Source organism: Hakea prostrata, chromosome 8 (assembly GCF_041222555.1).
Source record: "Hakea prostrata isolate BN-2017 chromosome 8, UWA_Hpros_2, whole genome shotgun sequence".
In the NCBI taxonomy this organism is placed as follows: domain Eukaryota; kingdom Viridiplantae; phylum Streptophyta; class Magnoliopsida; order Proteales; family Proteaceae; genus Hakea; species Hakea prostrata.
In genome coordinates this window covers 1,541,359-1,564,965 of record NC_142607.1, presented here as the reverse complement: position 1 = coordinate 1,564,965, position 23,607 = coordinate 1,541,359, and the positions used below count along the sequence as shown (strand labels likewise).

At 40.0% G+C, this 23,607-nt stretch overlaps 1 protein-coding gene across 1 annotated transcript in view; it reads right to left on the bottom strand.

The window, feature by feature from the left end:
• Positions 1-22,245, bottom strand: part of LOC149006173 (forkhead-associated domain-containing protein / FHA domain-containing protein) — a 67,349-nt gene extending 45,104 nt beyond the window's left edge. The window contains exons 1-2 of the mRNA XM_089164525.1: positions 21,255-22,245; positions 20,884-21,170 (exon numbers count right to left, since the gene is read on the bottom strand). Of these exons, the coding sequence (XP_089020651.1) occupies positions 20,884-21,170; positions 21,255-22,220 (1,253 nt within the window). The 5' untranslated portion in view covers positions 22,221-22,245. The remainder of the gene's footprint in view (positions 1-20,883; positions 21,171-21,254) is intronic.
• Positions 22,246-23,607: the final 1,362 nt, after the last annotated feature.

Here is a 23,607-nt window from a genome sequence, read left to right as displayed (position 1 = left end):
ATGCTTGAAATAGGTAGTATGCAAGCCAAATCATTTTGAGTTCATATGAGGCTCAAAATTGAAGTTCCAAAATCCTGAAAAAAAATTCAGTTTCGGTCGAAATAAACATACGAATTTCGGCCTTTTGCAAGGTCGAAATAAACATACGAATTTCGGCCTTTTGCAAAGTCGAAATTCCAGTTTCGACAGAAATTTGTTCCTTGCTTCAAACCATATGAGATCATATTGTAAGATGATTTCAGACCTTACTTTACTATTCTCTTTACTCCCCATTCACTCTAGTCTATCTGTGAATCTTGCAATGGGATTTCGGAAGAAACCTAAGATAGGACTCGTTAGGCTTCATTCATTTGGCCATGATTGATGCCTAAATCATACTAAATAATGTCCTACTATTATTTCAGAGATTTCTAGTCAATTTCGGAGTGATTTGGAACCCAAACGATGAGCTTCCAATCAATTTTAGGATTTGTTGACCGTACACAGCAGCGTTGGCGGTTTGGCTTGGCAGCCTCAGGCGACCAAAGGGTACCGTGACAGCAGAACGCCTTGATTTGCCCTCTTTTCATCTTCGAACCTTTAGGGTTTGTTCCTAACATTAAATCATCGTATTATTAGGACTTTTTGGGCAAGTTTGAATCCATCTTTTGGTCTACTCTTCAAAGGTTTCAAAACGACAACAAGGTGAGGACGTTCACCTACACATAACTACAATTTCATTCTTTTTTAATATAGTATTTGAATGTATGATTACATACTGCTGTTTTTAGGACTTAAATATGATTACTATGACTCAATAATTTAAGAATATAGTTAGTTAATGATGTTATACATATGTGGTAGATCTGTGACTGTTTGGATTGAGAATGAATTGTGATATGATGATGTGTTTGGAATCATGTTGTAATGCGAATGCTTAGGTTGTGATTGTGAATTGGGAAATGCCAATTGGGTGTTTCTATCTTAGGACATCAGTTGAGGTGGTATAAGATACAATCCTATGATGCCCCGTGGCGCTTATCATGATTCTTAGATGCCATGCCTAGGTTGTCTAGAAGTGTTGGGTTAGAAACCCGTCATACCATCACCCTATTGCAAGGTATTGATGCCGAGTGACCCGTGGCAACAGTATTTGGTTAGTGGGCGCCCAAGAATGCGAGAAGCATGAGGGACACGCAACATTGCAGTGGGGGTCATTTATTGGTAGGGTTGCACATAATAGGCTTGGGCTCGTGGGCACCCAAGAATACGAGAAGCATGAGGGGATACGAGAGCTTCCCACCTATTATATGTGGATGACCAATAGGGTTAAGAGTCACCGTAGTCCGAAAAGGAGACGATGACTCTAGATAGGAAAGGGTATTGAACCAAGATGCCGAGAAGCATGAGGGGAGGTATCTAGAACTAGTATGATTGACCAAGTAGATGACTTGCACTGGGTTAGGCTTAACCTTGACATGCGTCAGTACTCATACCAATGGTGGAGTGAAAGAGTGGTGACCTAAACCCCAACCATGGTGATAGTACGAGAAGGATGCATTGACCCAACAGCCATGGAGAACCCAAAAGGTGTGCTTAAGAACCTTGAGGGAGAGTGACTGAGACCGCCCAGAGGAGTATGGTGTTCCATCTCAATGTGTGTCCACCATTAGAGACTAGCATCTGTTAGAGTTAGTTGCATACTTGCATCTTGTCTCATATCATATTACATCATACTTTGTTCTTGAATTGGTTTGTAATTGTTATTTGTATGTGAACCACTCGCTAAGTTCTTTTGAGCTCACCCCGCGGGGACAGTGTTTGCTTTAGATAATTTTGCAAGTGATGAAGAGATCTCGAGCCCCTGTTCGGAGAACCCTTCCTTATATGATACAACTGAGGAACCAGTGGGAGTTGACAATAGCACGTGGTACAATCCATTCGCCAATGTGGAGTACTATTATGGCACCATCAACAATGATAGAAGAAGCCTTGCCTGCCAATGGGACTACGAGCTTGACATTGATGCCAAGTTATAGGAGTACAAGCCATCGGTGAAGAAGGCTAAATTAGAAGAAACTGAACCATTAGAAGACATTCTTTATTCCTTCAGCTGTAATAATTTATATTTGACTATTCTTCCGCAATTGATTATTAGAGTTACTTCCGCAATCTTTTACTCTGATTATTTTTTAAATCACTTATGCGTTCTGATATTGTTTTGAGATCCTTCTGAGATCCATACTTTGATTATTCTTTTAATTACATTAATATCATGATTTATTCTTGCTCATGATTGTACTATTGTGTTACGCGGGAGGATAGTATTGAGACTTGATCTTCGGGGCTGTGGATCACACTTCTGGGTATTCCATATAAGGTAACAGCTGGAGGGATCAATGAGGAAAGTTCAACCAAAACAGAAATTTCGACCTTGCAAAAGGCTGAAATTTCGATATTTCAGTCAAAACTGGACACTTTTTTCTGGAAATTGAAACTTCAATTTCAGGCCTCATATAGACTCAAAATGATTTGGATTCTTGCATACTACCTATTTCAAGCATAATAAACACAATGGAACTAGTATTTTGTCAAAAAAAAAAATTGAAAATTTATCATTCAAGTATACTAACAAATGACTAGTTCTCACAAGTGCAAACTATATTGCATACATGCATAGAATCATCAGCATACATGAATTGTTTGGTAGAATGGTTAAATATACGACAAGTCAACAAAATAAAATGACCGACTAGATCAATTGATGGTGTCTCACATATATTAAGTTGAAGCCTATATATCATTATACATAAAATAAAAATACATAATTTTAGAAAATAATTATTAAAATCAGGAAATGAAAAAATGGTAGCAAATAATAAAAAGATAAGTTTAATAAAACACAATCATTGATCATAGTCCTAGGCTAAACATATATTAAGGCAATACAAGATCATTTAAGGCATGAACAAAACAAAAATAAAAAAGGGGAAGTTTGGAACTATTGAGTATGGCTCATGCTTCACATTCTATTGTTGCCGGAGTTTCCTTTGTAGCTGTTGTGGTTTAGGAAGTGTTTGGAGGCAAAATATGAGCAAAAGAGGTGTTTGAAGGCAAAGAAGTCGTGGAAATTATGTGAAAATGGGATAGAAATCAACAAAAATTGAGGAAAAACAAGTTGGAATGTTGAAATGGTCGAAATTTCAGTCGAAACCTCCGAAATGAAAAATGCAGAAATTTCGATAGAAATTTCGACAATTTCGGTTGAATTTTCTTCTATTGGGGGATGTGACAACACCAGTCACACCTAAGGTGCCAAACCTTATCAGAGTAGAGAATCCAAGCCTAGTTTTTGGTAATAACCCTGGTGAGTGTTTTTACTATCACAAAAGAAAACATTGTGCTAGTGAGTTTGCAAAGCAGAGAGGACTCGTAATCCTAGACACTAGCCAGCCAGACCCACAAGTGTCCACCTATAAACCTCGAGCCAAATGATGAGTACAGTGAAGATCGCATAGAACAAGAAGCCTACTCAATGTATGTCCAAGATACTAGTGGCTGAGGGAGAATACTGACGACAAAACTCTATCTTCCACACTAGACTATGGGCAGGAGCACTCTTAGCACATTATTTACTCGACTTCGTCCCGTACTCTAGATGCCAAGCGCTTGTCCTCCAAAATGCCAAAGGAAACAATTTCCAAAGCAGAATTTTCTGTAGTGTTACTGGGACTCTTGCTCGCAACCCAAAGAACTCTCAAGGGGAAGAGGAAGAAATAATTTCAGTCATGGCATTTTTATTGTCACCATTACTGGATGGGTTTCTCCCATATCCAACTAAAATTATTTCAGAAAGACACGATAAAATATGACTTCCCTTTTCTTCTCTGGTTTTTTTTTTCCTTTCTTTTTCTTTAATTTTTCTTTAATACCCAACAAAGATCAAGAATATTCCAAAACTGATCCAGAAACAGAACCAGAACACATGTAGAAACAGAAACAAAGCCAAAAACTAAACCTAAATCTGAACCAGAAATGTTTACCAGATCAAACAAACCAATTAGAATTGAACCAACCCAGAAATATGAACCAGCTCAAACCAGTCAATCAGATAGAACCAACCCAGAAATATAACCAGATCGAACCAAGCAATCAGAACAAAACTAACCCAAAGCCATCGAAATAGAAATATGAACCAGTTAACCAAAACAATTGAACCAGAAAATAATAAAGTTGCAGACACCAGAAATAAAAGACACAGAAAAACCTCACCAAAAAGGGCACCATTCCAACACAACTCCTTCATTAAATATGGCAAAGATCTGGACAGAGTTAACGCACAACTCTACCCCTAAGGACGAACTTCCGAAACACAAACTGAGTACTTACTGTATTGATCTTCAACCAAGACACCAAGAAAGTTGCAGCATAAGGTGCTGCATCAATTTTCGACAGAAAAAACTAACAGGGATGCAGCGTAAGGGGCCCCACCCCCCACCTCAATTTCAAGAATCCAACCCTCAAACCAGGAGCAATCTCTTCCTTTTCCATATTAGTATCTCTTTGCACCAGTAATGCCTAGAATTGAGAAGGCAAAGAAGACCTACAATTCTAATACAATTACATTTAGAGAAGAAATAAGACAGGAGAAGAAGAAGAGTAGTCATAAAATTGCTGTGGAGGCCCAAAGAGAATCATAAGCCCTCAAAATAAATCTACTATGTATAAGCTGTTTACACTTTGTATTTGCATAGGAAACAAAATAGAACCAAAACAAGAGAAGAACTCCCAAGTTAGAGTGGACCTAGACTCCTGATTGTTGCCCCCTTTTCCCATTGAGAGTTAGTGCAGGTACTTTTCTTTTCCCAAAATTTCTAACAAGATCCTAGAACGGAAAGGTGTTTGATGTAGGGAATTGGAAGATAAAGAAATGGGAAACAAGAGGTTGTTTCTGATTTTTAGGGTTTTGGTCAGTAATTTAGGGTGGGAGTAGGAGTCAAAGGTTTAATGAGGGGGAGGGGTGAAGAATCCAAGGGGGGATGGGAGTTGAAGGGAGGGATTAGAAGATATGGGGAATTGGAAATTGAGGAAGCAAGAGGGAATGCCGCAAGGATGGGGAAGGGGATTTAGACTAAATTTTGTTCATCATCGAAACTGAATTGCTTACATGTATTAGGCTGTATTTATAGCCTAAATTGAAGACTTATACTTGGACTTGACTTTAAAAGCAAAACAAATAAGAACTTCTAAAGGAATTAGGACTCCTAATCTGATTTGGACTCTCCTTATCTCAACCTAGAATGATTCAAATTACACAACAAGAGTATGACTAGACTCCTAGTAAAATTTGGAAAACAAAGGAATCCTACTTTAAATAGAGCTCCTAACTAGACTAGGACTCTTACTCAATATAACAAGGACTGATTTGAATAATAACAAGTTAAAAATAGGACCGGACTCCTAATGAAATTCTGCATCTAAAAATCCAATTTGAACTGATCTCAGGGTACCAAAAATGACCAAGATGCCCCTGATTCTGCATAATACTGCTTGCGGCTGGGCTAGGCCGTAGGGTGCTAGGCAGCAACCCTAGGCCCTATTTCAGCCCTTGGGGCTTCCTTGGGATGGTGATATGAACCGGGAGCTAGGGTTTGACAGAATGATGTGATGCCATATATCTAGGCTCATTCTAGAAGCCTCTTCAATAGAATCAGCAGTCTTCTAAAGTTTACAACACCCTACAATTGAAGGAAACAGACTGCTTATGGAGTTCTAGGGTTGGAAAAGGGATAGGGATCATACTTGGCTAGGTCTTGGAGGTTAGGGTTTTCAATTCCAATGTCGTTCCATTGCTGTAATTTCCAGTCTGAAATTTAAAGGCTAGGGTTTTGGAAATCAGGGTCTTTGAGAATCTAGGGTTTCTAAGGATTGATCTACGGTTAGAGGGGAAGGGAGGGCTAAAAACGTCGATGGTAAGTGTGAAATCCCTCAAAACCCTAACCCGAATTCCATATTGTAGGTTCGAAAACCCAGAGTGTGGGAAGAAGGCACTGTGGGCCATCCGAATTGAAACCATTGGATTTGACTTTGAACCAATGAAAGTAGATGGAGATGATGCTAAGTTGGGACTTTGTCAGATTATGGAAGAAGAACTAACTCGAACGTTGACGGACTTGGTAGATGGATCAAGAGTACAGTGATGACAAAAGTAGAAGGTCCCGAAAAACCAGGTAAGACCCTTCTATAACTTGAAAAAAGGACCTAAGAAGAAGCTAGGGCTTCCGGAGCACCAAAAATCTCTTTTTGATCAAAAGTGCTAGTTAGCAGCCTGTTTCAGGGCAAAATTGGTATTTTGTGGGAATTAGGTTTTTGAAGCCCTATTTAATTGTTTTTCGTTCTAAAACGTGTCATTATGTTCTAAGGCCGTCAAAGACTCTCAAGGAAACCCTTTCCAAGGTGAAGGAAGGTTTGGAAGCATCCGTCAAGGTTTCCGTTCATCGTTTCGCTTTCTAAAAGGTTAGCATTCATTCTCTTCACTCCAGTTCTTTTCTTTCGATTGTTTCTACCTACTATGTGGACCTTCTTCAAGGTCTGTACTTGTTGTAATAACATATTCCTCTATTCTCTTAGTTCTAGGTGAATCTCCATTCACTCTAGCTCTTCCGTGAACTTCACAATATGATTTCGGTAAAGACATAGCATAAGATCTATTGGATTTTTATTGCCTTTGATTAATCTGATCTTCAAACTATGTTAGATCATGTTCTATGATGATTTCAAACCTTTATCTACTACTTTCTTTACTTTAGAGTGAATCTCCATTCACTCGTCTATCCATGAATTATGCGGTTTGATTTCGGAAACAACCTAATATAGGATTCATTAGGTTTTCATTCCTTTTGCTATGTTTGATTCTTAAACCATGATAGTTAATGTCCTACCATGATTTCAGAATTTTCTAGTTAATTTTGAAGTTGTTTGAAACACAAATGATGAGTTATCTACCAATCTAGGCTTTTACTCCGTACATAGCAGCCTTGGTCACCTGCCTTGGCAGCCCCAGGTGACCAAGCCTAGTGTTAACAGACTTAAGTCTAGGTTTTGTCCTCTTTTCATCTCCAAACCTTTAGGGTTTGTTTCTAACCTTGAATCATCATATTGTTAGGAATCTTTGACAAGTTGAACTCATCCTTTGATATATTCTACGAAGGTTTTGAATCGACAACAAGGTGAGGACCATAGAAAAAATTTTGAAGGAAACTTAAGTTTCAACTAGGTGAAAATGAGAAACCTAGGTGGGAAACTGGGAAATTTCGAGAAAACTTAGGACTTTTTTGTGCAAGTTTCGACATGAAGTTTCGACAAGTTTTAGGGAGTATTTTATTTTAGAGTGGGATTCTACATTTAAGCTAATTAGAGTATAAAGAACACATTGGTTGTATTTTGCTAAAAAAATCAATGTAGATATGTCATTTAATGTACATAACACCAATGTAGACTTCTTCGAGAAGTACACTATAAACTTATCTAGTTAAGTACATATCATTTGATATATAATTTCTAACTTCAAAACATCAAATACAAGGTAACTAACAATAAAAGGAAAGTACAACTCAGCGCCAAGAGGAGTGCTTTGGTGGATCCATCCTGTGAACCGAGTAGTACTTGGCCTATAACATCCTCTCCTCCAACCGACGAACATAGACATCCCATGACATTTTATGCCTATGGTTGTCAAGGTAATCGATAGCTGTAACTTTATAAGTCTGGTCATCAACATGCCTAAGATAACCAGTCTGAGGGAAGATGCAATTTGGATAAGGAAGTCCTGATGGAGGGTATTTGGGGAAACATGAAAGAAACAAAAAAATTGAAAATATGGGAAAGCTACGAAACTTGCAGGAAAAGTCCCAGGTTTCCACGAAATTTCCCAAGTTTCCCACAAAATTTGGGAATTTTTTTTCTCATGAACCAGTTGGTCTAACTGGGTTGAACTAGGTTTCAATAGGTTTTGATGTTTCAACAAGTTTCGACCAAATTTCAACGGTTTTGATCGAAACTTGGGATTTTTTTTCGATCCCCTAGTTTTTCGTTTCGAGGTTCCCAAAATGGGAAATTCCGGTGGAAATTTCACAAGTTTCGAGGGAATTTTGTTCTATGGTGAGGATGTTCACTTACAAATAACCCTAGTTACATCCTTATTTGTAATAAGAGTTGAATACATGTTCTATATTGTTGTTATGTGATTTAGACATGATCACTATGACTCTGTAATTTCATAATATAGTTTGGTAAAGATGTTTATCAATTATGATCTATATGTGACTATTTTGTATTTGGAATGATTTATGATATGATAATGTGATTGGAATCATATTGTAATGTGTATGTTAAGTTGTGGTTGTCAAATGGGGAATGCCATTTGGGTGTTTCTGTCTTGGAACATCAGTGGAGGTGGTATGGGCCACGATCCTATGATGCCCTTTGGCGCTTTTCATGATCATTGGATGTCAGAACTAGGAAGTGTAGAAGTGTTTGGTTAGAAACCTCATCATATCACACCCTATCGGTATGGGTATTGAAGTCGAGTGACCCATGGCAACAACGGGGATTGTGGGCGCTCAAGACCGGTAGCCAACCCATGAGAGAACACAATCACATTGTGGGGGTCATTCATTGGCAGGGTCACATCATAATAAGTCTGGGCTCATGGGCGCCCAAGACCGGTAGACAACCTGTGAGAGGACCTGAGAGCTTCCCATTTATTATATGTGGATGACCAGTAGAGTTAAGAGTCTGTAGTCTGAGTTGGTTGGTGCCATAAGATACGATGACTCTAGTAAGAAAGGATAATGAACCAATTATGAGAGGCATGAGCGGAAGTATCTGACCCTAGGTTGATGTGACTCAGTAAATGACTTGCACTGGGCTAGGTATAACCCTTACACTCGTCAGTACTCATACAAATGGTGTGGTGAGAGAGCAATGACCTAAACCCCAGCCATGGTGATAGTTCGAGAGGGATGCCTTGATCCCTTACCCGGGATCTCAAAATCGGTAACCAACCTGTGAGAGATCAGAGTGACGATACCTTCCTAGAGAAGGCTGGTGTTCCATCTTAATTCATGTCCACCACTAGAGAATAGTATCCATTAGAGTTAGTTACATTCTGGAATATTGTCTCACATCATATTGAATCATGTTATGTTCTTGAATTGGATTGTAATTGTTATTTGTATGTGAACTACTCGCTGAGTTCTTTTGAGCTCACCCTTCGAGGACAATGTTTGCTTTAGATGATTTTGTAGGTGAAGAAGAAATCTTGAGCTCTTGTTCGGAGATCCTTCCCTCATACCATACAGCTGAGGAACCAATGGGAGTTGATGATAGCTCGTGGTACGATCCATGTACCAATATGGAGTCCTCTTACGGCTCCAATCAGCAATGATAGAATACGCCTTGCTCACCGACGGGATTATGAGCTGGACATGAACCCTAAGTTACAAGAGTACAAGCCCTCAGAGAAGAAGGTAAAAATAAAAAAAGAACCACTAGAAGACATAAATTAGGTTTGATCTTTCTTTATTCTTCTCAGTTGTATACATTGGATTTGATTATTCTTCCGCACTATTACTCTGATTATTTGACATCACTTCCGCACTCTGAGAGTTGTTTTGCAATCCTTTTGAGATCCTCATTTTTTATTTTATTCTTTAATTACATTAATACACTGACTTAATCTTACTCATGATTGTGCTATTATGTGATGTGGGAGGATGATTGTCTGAGACTTGATCTTTAAGGCTGTGGATCACACCTCCGGGTATTTTAGGTACGGTACCAGCTGGGGGGATGTGATAATAAAGGTCACAGAGAAGTGTCTAAGTCCAACAGGGGGTAAATCAGGTCAAAGGGTTAGCGCAGACTAAGTTTAGAAGGTGGCTGCAATTCTAAATTCTATGAACTTTGGAAATTCAAGAATTCCCACAAGCTCTAAATGAAGAAGAAAAAAGAAAAGAGAGGGAAATGACTGGAAGTTGATAACCTAGGCTAGGGGAGGAAAGTGGTTAGAGAGCTAGGCTGGGGGAGGGGATGGGAGGCTGCTGCAGGGTAGGGGAAAGGGGAGAGAAGCCATGCATTTTCTTTTTCTTTCTTTTTTTCTTTTTTTTGGGGTGGGGGGGGGGGGGAGGGGTTTGAATGGGAGGACGAAGAGGGAAGAGGCTGAGTTTTGGGGTTGGGGTTGTCTTGCTTACTTGAAGGAGCCAAACAGCCAATGGTGTCTCCAAGTTCTGCAGGAACTCTTCACAAGTTCACTCCAAGGCAACCCACGACTCCAAGCTCTTGGCTCCTTCAATTTTCAATTTTATTAATAAATCATAATCTTAACTTTTACATTGTACAAAGGCTTATTTATAGCCTATCGAAGGAAATTAAACTACAACTTGCAATATAAATCAAACTGAAACCCCTACTTGACTAAAGACTCTTAATTATACAAGGATCCTATCGTATGTCATTCTATAAGGATCCAAATTGGAATCTAAGAGTAGATATGGAATTGCTGCAAGAAGTAGACTAAAACTAGGGGATTCCCTTGCAACTCGGGGATCCAAACCTAACAAGGACTCTTGAATAATTCAACAAATAATTACTCAAACCCAAAAATAGAATTAGATCTAAGGTCCCACAAACATATTGGACCTAATGAAACCCTAAGTTGACTCAACTGAAAAAGTACAAAATACCAAAATATCCCTATACTTGGATGAATTTGCCTGAATTGCTGGTAAGGCCGTAGGATACTAGTAAGCCCCTTGGTGCTCATTAGGTTGTCCTAGATCTGGTTTACATCAGGTTGTCCTGGAATTTCACATCATGATCACTTAAATTGGGAAGAAGCTACATAACTAGACCAATTGAACTAATAAACTACCAGTTTTCATACTTGGCCGAGACACTAAGCTTGTGGACCCATAAAATAGGCCCATGATCACAAAAACACATGAAACCAAGGCCCAACTCCATATCTATCAACCCTAGGCTGAATCCAAAGCAAAATAAGCCAACTCGGTGCTGGACCAACATCGATAGCGAGTCAATTTATGGCTTTGCACTCTCCAAAGCAAGTACATTGGGAAGCAATTCGTCATATATTCTGGAATCTCAAAGGAGCTCCCGACAAGGGATTTGTCTATCGTCTTCATCAACGTGTTACATGTTGACATAGTAGGATATCCCAATGTTGATTAGCTAGAAGATCATAAAAGGTCCAATATTGGAATTGTACCTTTATTGGATGAAATCTTATTACTTGGCAAAGTAAAAAACGTACCACTGTTGCTGGATCAAGTCTTGAAGCTGAATATAAAGCTATTACTCACACCACTGGTAAGTAAATATGGGTGAACCTTTCTTCTTGAGCTGGGTGTTCCAACAACTCAACCTATAAAGATGTTTTCTAACAATCAAGATGTTATATACATTGCCACCCGTATTAATTACCACTTTGTCAAAGACGTTGACTTCAAAAAGAAGATTGTCACTCCCTTTGATGTAAATCCAATTCTAGGGTTAAGGTTTCTTGGAAAGATTCCCTAGAATTAGGGATTATAATTCCAATAATCTTATGGAATCCTTAGGGGTATATAGAAATTGAAAAGAAAATAAAGAAACACAATTGGGTTGAAGAAGGGATTTATGATGGGTATGGGTTGAAAGGAAAAATAAGGGAACGATCAAAAAACCTCTCTTGAGTTCTTTCTTTTGCTTTCTTTTCTTTCTTTATTTCTTTCTTGTTTTTTTTCTTTCTTCTCCTTTCTTTTTTCCTTTCTCCTCCTTTCCTTTTCTCCTTTTCTGATTTTTTTTTTCTAGAGATAGAACAGAGAACCGAGAGAGAGAGGGTGGGGGAGGGTGGGCCTAAGGGAATTGCAGGAGGGTGGGGAGGGTGGTTGAGGGACTGAAATAGAAGGGTGACGGTGCAATAAGGCCTGCAGAGGTTGGGGGTGGGAGGTTCTGCCTTGAGCTGAACAGCGGAGGGTCGGGGGTGACTTGCGTGGGCGTGGGGAGGGAAGGGGAAGGAGCAGGGGCTGCTGTGATGCGGGGGAATGGGTGGGAACGGGCTGCGATGCAGGGGTGCTCTCCAGGAGTTGCACCAGAGAGAAAAAGGGGAGGGGAAGGGTGCAATGGCATAAAGGTCCAAGAAAGGGGCTGAGACTTGTGTATGCTTACTTGGAAGCTGCTGTGATGATTAATGGCTGCTGTTGATGATGACTGATTCCTGGAATTATTGATAGTTGGTCATCCTTGAACAACAACAACAACAACAACAACACCAATAAGCCTTGTCCCAACTAAATAGGGTCGGCTACATGGATTCTTGCCTTCCAATCAATTTTGTTTGAAGCCATGCTAGATACAAGGCCTAAGCTATGCATATCCTTTCTCAACACTTCTCTTAAGGTTATCTTAGGTCTACCCCTAGCTCTTCTGGTCCCTTCAATCAGGATTATATCACTTCTCTGTGCAAGGGCATTTATAGGTCTCCGTTGAACAAGGTTGTGCCACCTCAAACCACTTTCCCGAAGCTTGTGACTTATGGGAGTAACTCCCAAACCAACTCTAACATGTTTATCCTTCCTAGTTTTGCCACTCATCCATCTTAGCATCCTCATTTCTGTTACACCGAGTTTATCTATAAAATTCTTTTTAACCGACCAACATTCTGCACCACACATCACAGCTGGTCGAACAACGATCCTATAGAATTTTCCTCTAAGTTTTACTAGGATACGATGATCACACAAGCCCCCAACGCACCTCTCCACTTCATCCACCTTATTCTAATTCTTTGGGAAACATCATCCTCTATATCACCTCTTTTTTTATGATTGAACCTAGGTACCTAAAAGAATCACTCTTAAGGAATCTCTTTATCGTCAAGTTTCACCACCTCATCGCCACATCCCCGCTAACCCCAACTGCATCCTCTATTGGAACGGTTTGGAAAACCTTAAGCACCTTTCTTTTCTTATCCCTTCTCCAGATCTATCTGGGGAAAAGCCCTTGCTTCCATTTGGCCCTGCTCGAGGTGATCATATGGGTTTTTTCAAGATTGGTCTTGGATTTTGAGAAACTTTTCAGGTTCTTCCATTTGCGATCGGATTAGTGAACTAGTGTACAGTGCCTTGATTCATCACCTTTGGAGGGAGTGAAATCTTCGGAGATGGACTTCCAAATCCTGCTCTATAGACAGGATTTGGAATGCCATCTATTTTTATGTATCTTCTAGACTATTAGCCTTACCCCATCCCCCTGTTGACGATACCCCAAGGAACAGGCTTATTGTTGTCTCCTGGGGTCTTTGTTCCTCTTTTTGGTCTTCTGCTTAAAGACTTTGTTCTCTTGTTTCCTGTTGTTTAATATATTCATCTATTCATCCAAAAAAAAAAAGTTTCACTACCTTATCGTCTACCCAATCATGACTAAAGTTACAAACTAGATATCTTGCCTCCGTTCTACTTAATTTAAAGCTTCTTGATTTCAAAGTTGCTCTCCATGATTCTAACTTGGTATTAATCCCCACTTGAGTCTCATCTATTAACACGATATCATCAGCAAGAAGCATACACCAAGGGACCTCATCTTGAATGTCATTGGTTAATTAATTCATTACAAGTGCAAATAAATATGGGCTTAAAGTTGATCCTTGTTGTAGCCCAACTGTAATTGGGAATTCATTACTTTGTCCTCCCATTGTTCTTACACTTGTCACTGAACCATCATACATATCCTTTGGAGGCAGGAAGTCTCCAGATTCATTCGACCTATTAGTTGGGCTTCCATCTGTCGCCCTACCTCCGAAGGGGGCCTTGGCATCCGTCGGATTTCTGATGTAAATTTGGCTTGTCTCCTCAAACTTATTTAGAAAATTGCCTCAAAGCATGATTCTATTTGGGTTAGGTGGGTCTATTCTTACCTTCATCGGTCGGATTCCATTTGGATTGTTCCTTTGCCCTCAAATCCTTCTTGGGTTTGGAGGAAAATTCTTCTCGTCCGCCCCCGAGCTATCTCTGCCATCTCTATCTCCATCTCTAATGGATCTTCCACTTCTTTTTGGCTTGACCCGTGGCATCCGATGGGCATTCTCTACAATCACTTTGGTCCCCGCACCGTCTTTGACTCCCGCATCCCCAAATCCATCCCTTAGTCGGCTTTCATCTCTAATGGTTCGTGGATCCCCTCCCCCCCTTCCCTTGCTCACACAGGTTTGGAGTTCCCTTCCCCCTATCTCCAACTCCCCCCATGACCTCACCATTTGGCTTCCGTCCCCCACCAAATCCTTTTCCATCTTTTCGGCTTGGAATCTCCTTAGGCCCCATAACCCCAAACCTCCCTGGTCCCCCTTGGTTTGGTTCAAAGGCTTCATCCCCCGCCACTCCCTTACCCTTTGGAGAGCCCTCAACCTAGCTCTTCCCACCCAAGCATTCCTCTCTGACCGCCACATCCCTGTTAACCCAAACTGCATCCTCTGCTGGTCCGCTGTGGAAAACCTTGAGCACCTCTTCTTTTGCTGCCCTTTCTCCAGATCTATCTAGGGAAAAGCCCTCTCCTTCATATGGCCCTGTTCGAGACGTTCCTTCGGGTTTGGTCGAGATTGGTCTTGGATTTTGAGAAATTTTTTAGGCTCTTCCATTTGCGATCAGATTGGTAAGCTAGTGTTTTGTGCCCTAGTCCACCACCTTTGGTGGGAGCGCAATCTCCGGATATGGACTTCCAAATCTCGCTCGTTTGACCAGATTTGGAATGCCATCTACTTTGATGTTTCTTCTAGATTGGTAGCTATCCCCCACCCACCGGTCAATGATACCCCAAGGATCAGGCTCATTGTTGTCTACTGGGGTCTTAGTTCTTCTCTCCGGTCTTCTTCTTAAAGACCTTGTATTCCTTTTGCTTTAATTTAATTATTTATTCATCAAAAAAAAAACTATGTCTACATATTTACTTGCAACACTTCTTTTCTCTAGTACTTGCCAAATTAACATTGTAGGAACTCCATCATAAGCTTTTCTAGGTCAATAAATACCATATGAAGGTCTTTCCTCTCTATACCTTTCCATAAGTCTCCTAATTAGGTACATGGCCTCTGTTGTAGATCTTCCCAACATAAACCCAAATTGGTTTTCCGTAATTGAACAAAATTCTTAATTACTCACCATGGCCCCTCAACAAGGAACCATGATCCTTAACTCAAACTCCATTTTATTCAATAATTAGACTTGAGAATTACAATGAGCAATGAGGCTTTTTTATAGCCTTACAAGAATAAGAACTTAATTCATTGTGAGACTCAACTAAGATTTAGAGACCAACTTAACTACCACCTAAATAAAAAAAATTCTCCTTGAAATACGAGGCTGACTTATCTATAAGAGTCCTTCTTCAAGGAAGACTCCTTACCTAAGTAAATCACAAGTATACAACCACTAATAAAGACAAATTCTTATCAAAAGCAAACTAATGAACCCTACTTGTAAAAGAATTTTATCTTATCCGAACCAACTCAATCACAACTCAAATAAGAAATTAAAATGGATTGGGACTCTTCTCATAAGGCTAGAATTCTGGAATTTAGATTCCATCAGTAAAATAGGATCTGACATACCCAAAATACCTCTGCAACAGGGTTCAGCCAGCTTGCTGGGGTGGGCCTTGGTGCCCACTTTAGAGTTCAGCCAGGGGGGTCAATCTGTGTTCACATCACCCTTTGTTCCATCTAGAAAGCAACTTGGTGATCTCTTCACCAAGCCCTTTCTCGCCCTACCTTCAAGAGTAGTTGTTGCAAGCTACACATTGGAGATTTATATGCACTAGCTTGAGGGGGAGTGTTAACAATTGTTGTGTAAGGAAAGGTATATAACCCTTGTGTACCATGGGAATGCACATAGGTAAGACCGACAACTTTGACCCAAATGCCTTTCTAATCTTTAAATTTTTGTTCATTTCCTTTTTCCTTGTAGCTGGAGTACCAAGTAATACTTAAGAGATTAGCTTCTACTACTGATATTTGGATGGATGGATTTCCTTTTGATTATAATAAAGCAACTGCATGCATGAATTGAGATCTCAACCTCAACAAGGATCTTGGTCCCTCAAAAAACCAAGATCTCACAAGATTTCAGCCAAGATTTGGTAAAAAATCTCACCTCAACTTGAGCCAACTCGATCCCATCTTGGTGGGTATTAGGGCTCAATTTGGTCTGAAATTTGGTATTTTGCCTATTTTAGGCCTTCTAAACATAGTGGTGGCCTAGTTTTGTGAGAAAATATGTATATACACAAGTTCCGACTCGGCTTTAACTTTGAAATCGATACATTAAAGGAGTCAAGGAGTGTACATGTAGACTTATAAAACATAGAATACACAACCATTACTTGATGTAAATGAAAATAAAGGTTTAAAGTCAAATAATGCATCAAACACGTTTAGTTGTTCAAAATTTCACATTACAACATCAATGTACTTTCAAGTTGCATCAGGAGATTACAAGAGTAATCAATGACACAAGTTTGGGAAGAACACTCACCTTGCTTCAAGATTTGATTCAAGATTAATAGATCTTTGTTATAGATGAGCTAAACACCTTGTTGATGAAGCCTAGGTAGAGATCCGAACAAGTTTCCGGTGAAAAATCCGGCAAAAAATACCAGAACTAGTGATGGGAAAGAAGTTGCGTCGGCAATTTTTAAAGGTGTGGCTCAACCAAAATCTCAGCCTTGGTTCAAGATCTCGGCCGAGATTTTGAACTATTTTGGTTCTGCCTTGTATCCTATCTCACGAGACCTCGAACTTTATGACTAAATGAGATGGAGTGCTACATTTCATGCAACTCTCCCTCCTCTCTTTCTTCTTCTCTTTCACCTTTTCTCCTTCATCTCTGTTTATATGTCTCCCTTTTTGCTCAAGTTTCTCAAATCTGACAGGCTTAAATTGGACCAGAGATTTAAAGCAACCGAAATGTAATCGAACCAATGGATTAATTGACTTAATTAAAAGATTTAACATAAATTGAGCATATAAATTTTCGTACTCAATACATATAACTTTTGTTTTAGGTCCCTGAAGTTAGCCAATTAAAAGGTAAACCCAGCTAATGAAGGACCAATCGATACATGTATCCACCCTAGGTTGTATTCTAAGAAAAAAAAGGCCCTTTATTGTCAGATCTAAATCAAGAATATTCCAATAACTTAAATTAACCAGTGGTTCAAACCAGTAAAACCAGTTCAATCTAAGAATAACAATACTCCAGCATAGAAGCTAATTTTGTACTCAAGGACGATGCATCTATTGGCTTGGGATGCAACATGCAACCCAAAGCAAGAGGGAGGGCTAGGGGTTCACCACATCAAGGAAATGAACATGACAAGGATTCACAAGCAAATTTGGTGGATTGCTTCTAAAAAAGACAGTATCTTGAACAGGAGTCTATCTGGACAGTGAAACCCATCCAAAACTACTCATGGGATTCAAGGAAGTGCTGAAATACAGAGATAGACAGAGCCTCTTGTTCATAGCTTTATTGGAAATGGAAAAAGACTCACTCACAAGTGATTGGATAGTTGGCAACCCAAAGGTTTACCACTTAAAAGATACGAGAACATCATCAAAATTGATGCAGGCTCTCAAAGGAAAGAGATGGTGGACAAGCCCTTAACTGATGATGGGTGGAGAAAGTACAGGGCATTCAGCCAGTTTAATGACAATATGGAGTTATACCTTTGGCAGAGAGACTTATCCAGGATCAACCAGACTTAGTGGTGTGGAAAGGGACAGCTACAAGTCTCTTCACTACCTACCAAGTCAGCCTAAGAATCCATACAGCAAAAAAGCACAAAAAATAGAATGGTGGAAAGCAGTGTTGTTTGCAGATAATATTCTTAAACACTCTTCTACATATTGGAAAAATCTTAGGGATGCCCTTCCTACTAGAGATAAGTTGATCAGAAGGAAAATCCCTCTGCAGCAAAATTGTAAATTGTTGTTCATGCTGGGCAGGAATAGAAAGCAGGGATCATCTCTAATTCCACTGTAATTCATTACTTGGTATGGAGCTGCATCTTTACAAAGATTATGAATAAGAGAGGCAATGCTAAGGATGCATAAGGTCGCCCTTTGGATAAGATATCTTCAGCCCAAAGGAGAAATTTGGAGTGGTGGCAAAGCTAGCTTTTGTGCAACAATTTAGCACCTTCGGACTGAGAGAAACTACCGAATATTTAGAAATAAGGAGAACAAAGGAGCAAGTGATGGCAACCATTGAGGATGTTATTTTCCAGCATGGGGCTATCCATATTCCTTGTGAAAGAAATACTCAGGCTAGTTAAATTGCTGACAAGTGGAACATTCAAGTAGAATGGAAAGTCACGGTGTCTCAAGCATATTCCCGGATCAGGCCTCCTTCATATATGAAGGCATTAGATTGTGATTGAGCCCTAGCTAGTTGGGAAGCAACTTTTGGAGAAATAGTCAAATCAATAACAAGAAGATTTTTTATGGCATTTGAAAGAAAGTGGGAGGAGCTGGCAGTATTATCAATGGAAACCAAGCTATGTTGAGAGAGTTGAAATCTGTTTTCAAGAAGGCTTCAGTTCTATTAGATCAGACTCAAAAGTGGCAATACATATAACCAACAAAATACCCATGGGCCATCAGGAGTGCAGGCTGTAAAAGGAAAATTTCTGCAGCTGGCATCATTGCTACATGACAAAGAATTTCTGCTTGTTTGGAGAGAACTGAACCAACGACAAACTACATGGCAGGAATGCAGCTAGGACAACATCAGCTCCAATGGGGACCTCGAGCATTCCCTGTAGAGCTTGAGGAGTTAAATCAAGAAGGATACGGAAGCACATGTTTATTACGGATAGTAACTAAGATTGTTTTCCTATTAGGTATACTGGTTAGGAAGGTATACTTTCCTTGTAGGAGTCTCCTCCCTCCTATAAGGGGGTTCTAGGAGAATGCCATCAATGAAGTTTTATCTATAATACCAGCATCTATATATCAAATCAAGATGATCATACCCAACATAAACACCCCTGCTTTAGACCCTTAAAGCGGACCTATTACACAGGAAACCCATGGGATCAAAAGCAACATTTATAGAACCCAACCCCAGACCTACTCCTAATAAAGCAAATTAAGCAATCCTGTGTTAGTGATGGATCTGCATCACCTAGTGCTAATCGTAGGCTTTGGAAAAGAATTACATACTGTGAGGAAGGTCCATCCACTTATAACTTAATATATGGAAAATTACAGGAAGGGACAGAAATGGTCTGACACAATTACAACTGAAACCAATCAACAATAGAAACACGATTTAACGGAAGCACATGTTTATTAGGGATAGTAACTAAGATTGTTTTCCTATTAGGTATACTGGTTAGGAAGGTATGCTTTCCTTGTAGGAGTCTCCTCCCTCTATAAGGGGGTTCTAGGAGAATGCCATCAATGAAATTTTCTCTATAATACAAGTATCTACATATCAAAACAAGATGATTGTACCCAACATAAACACCCCTGCTTTAGACCCTTAAAGGGGACCTATTACACAGGAAACCCATGGGATCAAAAGCAGCATGTATAGAACCCAACCCTAGACCTACTCCTATCCTGTGTTAGTGATGGATCTGCATCACCTAGTGCTAATTGTAGGCTTTGGAAAAGAATTACATACTCTGAGGAAGGTCCATCCACTTATAACTTAATATATGGGAAATTACAGGAAAGGACAGAAATGGTCAGACACAATTACAACTGAGACCAATCAACAATAGAAACACTACATAAAACCCCATAATCCATAATGTTCAACTGGTATGTTGGCATCAACTTATAAAAATGACCATGTTTAAGTTGATCACTCCATAGCTTATGAGGCACTACCAACACGGTAAGATTTTACTATAAAAATATGTCAGATGTACATATGGTCCGTCTAAATAAGGCTCTGACAAAATGCAGTACCTGCAGAGATAATGGTCAAGATACACGGGGTTCAACCATGTTTATCTGCCATGATATCTTGTTAAACAAATAACCCCCTTTCATCTTACACTTTCCAGTGGCCAGCCATGTCTTGAATAAACCTGAACCCCAACTGAATATTAGAAGTACATTGATGGTGCCAATTCCCAACCATTTGCTCTCAGCCACTTGCTTAGGTACAGCCATTAATCCATCAGTCTCTCAATTGGCGTTCCAAGCAAAGCTCACCCTGGAAGCAAATAGCTGAATGGTCTCTATTGGTAGAAGATGCATCAATTTTCTGAAATGTCACAAATATCATGGTTTAACATTATATTTGCAAGAGAGACAGCATTTCAGTATCAAAGACATAAAAGTGCTTGTTCAAAATAGTGTTAACTTATAATTAAAGGTTCTGGAACCCAAATGGAACCTCAACCATGGAGAGAATGAGGATTCATTTAAAATTTAGATTTTCCCTTTTCCTTAGAGAAAGATTCTATAAAACAGTTTGAACATAAAGCGCGACAAGACAACTAGAAAATCACAAGAATTCACGACCATGAAGCAATTTAGAATATTACTACCATTGGAACTGTTACAAGTATTAGGTAGTCGACAGTGTAGTAAGCACATAAGCATACATGGCATACGTATTTAGCTTCTATATAAAAAAAAACTTGACTCACGCCTGAATCAGACTAGGAATTAAATAAATAGAGATAGACGAGTACCAATATGATGGCATGGCACCATAACTAAGCTGCTATAAATAATGTGGTATCAGTATAATAGTGATGGATGCATGTTACAGACATGTGCAAGAAATGTAACAGCTCCAAGAAAAATCACAAAGGGTACAGAACTTCATGTACCAGGAAACATCAGTGGTAAATGTTGCAATAAATATGCGTGAAAGGCTTTCGATAGGATGTAGAAGCTCGGGCAAAGAAACCACAGTTTGCTGGTCCATTGTACTGTAGTTGACAGACTCAAGGCGGTTCAAATAGAATCTCTTCCCTGCTGATTTAATGCTCATATGTTTCTCTGTATGAGAACCACCGTCAGCATGATGTGCTTCGCCGTGAGGATTTGAGGATAAAGCATTCAGTTTAGAAGTGGAAATAATTTTCCTGGCAGAAATTCCAGCATCCCCTAATTCCTGCAAAGGAGTAGAAACAAAGTTAGGCAGATGGACAATTGAAGTAGCATTTATTTTCTCCACGTGAAGTATAACTGAACTCACCTCTGCGTTCCTTGTGCTTCCATCCAGTGCATTCACCGAGACAGCCGCTGCAGCACCATCGGAGTTACGGAGGAGAAATGCTTGTGAATGGGAGATAGTTCCACGTGTACGATTGTCAGGCTTCGAAGGCAACGGAATTTCCAATGTGTCGTCTGGTTGCGAACATGGAACTTTATTTCCACTGCAATCCTCCTTGTGGGAGAGAGAAGATTCCAGGATATATTTGATTGGGTCCACACTTCGTAATATCTGCCTGCAGTGTTCTAAGAGCGAAACGGCCCTGCCAAGAACGTCTCGACTCCTCGATCCGTTAAGAGCATTATATCCGCACACGTGAGTTTCGCGTGCAAGTGCGATTGCATCCCCACCGGCACGGCGGCCGATATTATCATCCTCCTCCTCCTCCTGCTGCTTCTTCTCCTCCTCCTCAGTGAAAACAACTCTTTCCAAGACAAACCCAGTCTTAATCCCAAAACAACTGGGATTGAATTGGTTAACACAGGCAAGGGAGACCTCGTCACCAACCGAAACCTCCACGACTGAGCCTTTGGCAAGTCTGAGACCATTGACGAAGACACCATTGGAAGAAGGGGCAACGGCGAAAGACTCCTGAGCCCATTTATCCTGTGACAAGGATTGAAATATTTTTTTAACCTCATTGAGATCATGGCTGCAAGGAGGAGGGAAGAAGCATCCGTCGAGAATGAAAATCTTGTGCGCAGATGTATCGAACAAAATCTGGCAATGTCGCTTGCTGATTCGACGATCCTGAAAGACGATCTCACAAGACTGACTATGCCGGCCGATTGTGTAGACCCGGTCGGAGCGTAGACAGATAGATTGACAAGGAGAGGCGGAAACCAGAGGAACAGCGTCGATGGTTTTCAGATACAAGAATCCCGCCTTCGACACGACGATTCTTCTTCTCTTGCGAGAGGAAAGAGGCGGGAACTCGCCCCGTTTCATTTTCTGCCGCTCATTGAAATCCTGAACTTTCATTTTTCGAAAGTAGAAAGACTTTCTCTTTTTTTTTTTAACTTGGTAGAAACAAGGTTTCACATGTCGGTCTGTGTAGCCAAAATTTTGACCAGAAATTTGACGTGTATGTGTAGTGTAATTTGAGACCAATAAACATATTGGAAATATTATTTTTTGCCTGAAACATCATTTAATCTAAAGTTTTTGATAAAAGTTTGGAAAATTTATATAAACTAATGTAAACAATGCAAAGATAACACAATGCACAACTAGTGAATAGATGTAGTAAAGTTTACAATTCATTATACAATTATGTTGAGTATGGTTCATGCTTCACATTTTGTTGTCGACAGACACAGGTCCCACTCCCCAGTGAACGGACGGAGTGTGGGGGCAACGCCCCCGGAGCCTATAGAGGTCCTACATCACTTTGGCAGAAATTGAACAAAAAATCGATGAAAACCTGAATAAGACTTTATTAAATATGGGAATTGGGTGATATATCGCCCTACCGTAGTACATAGACTCAGCATTGTCTTATTTAAACAAACACCGCGAGTACCCCTCCTCAATTGTTGCCACCCTCACTACACGCAAGGCTAGAGCTTCACACACCAACACTGAAAATGCCGTGAAAGGTTCAAAGACATGAAATATTGGCTCTCCTAGACTATTCCTCACAATGACCCCCTACCCTCCTTCCCCATATTCACCATGAAATGATGCACTGCAATTAACTTCAATCCCCCCTTATGGTGGTGGCTCCCATCTCTTACTCACCTGAAGGTGAGTGTCGTCTCCTCCTCCCCCTTTTCTTGTGTTCTACAGAAATTCACTAAAGGCCTTCTAGGCATTTTGGAACACTTCAACTGGTGACATGTAAGCTTGTTGAACATCTCATTATTCCTTACTAGCCGCAAGTTCCAATACAAGGAGAAACATAGATTTAACACCTTAGTTCCTTCAGCCCCTAAACTGAACCTCATCCTATCCCAATTGTTGAGCAGCTCCACAAGTGTAGATTTCTACATATGAAAGGTTAGATCCATACCAAGCTGCAACGCATAAGGACATTGCAACAGAATTGTGATCTATAGATTCCTCCCCAGATACTCTACAAGTATGATCTACCAACATTTTTCTTCTCCTCAAGCTTTCCCTATTGGCCACCGCTCCAATTAAAACCTTGCATACAAAGGATTTATTTTTCAATAGAGTTTGACATCCCCACACCCTTTTCCAAGTTGTTTTGGTTACCACGTCTTTCGGATTAATTCTTGAGGAAGAGTCTACACTTTGATTCTTCCGCTCTCTCCAATTTGTAACTAATATGCAATCCTCACTTGAAAGTTGGGCTTAATTTGATTTACTTCCA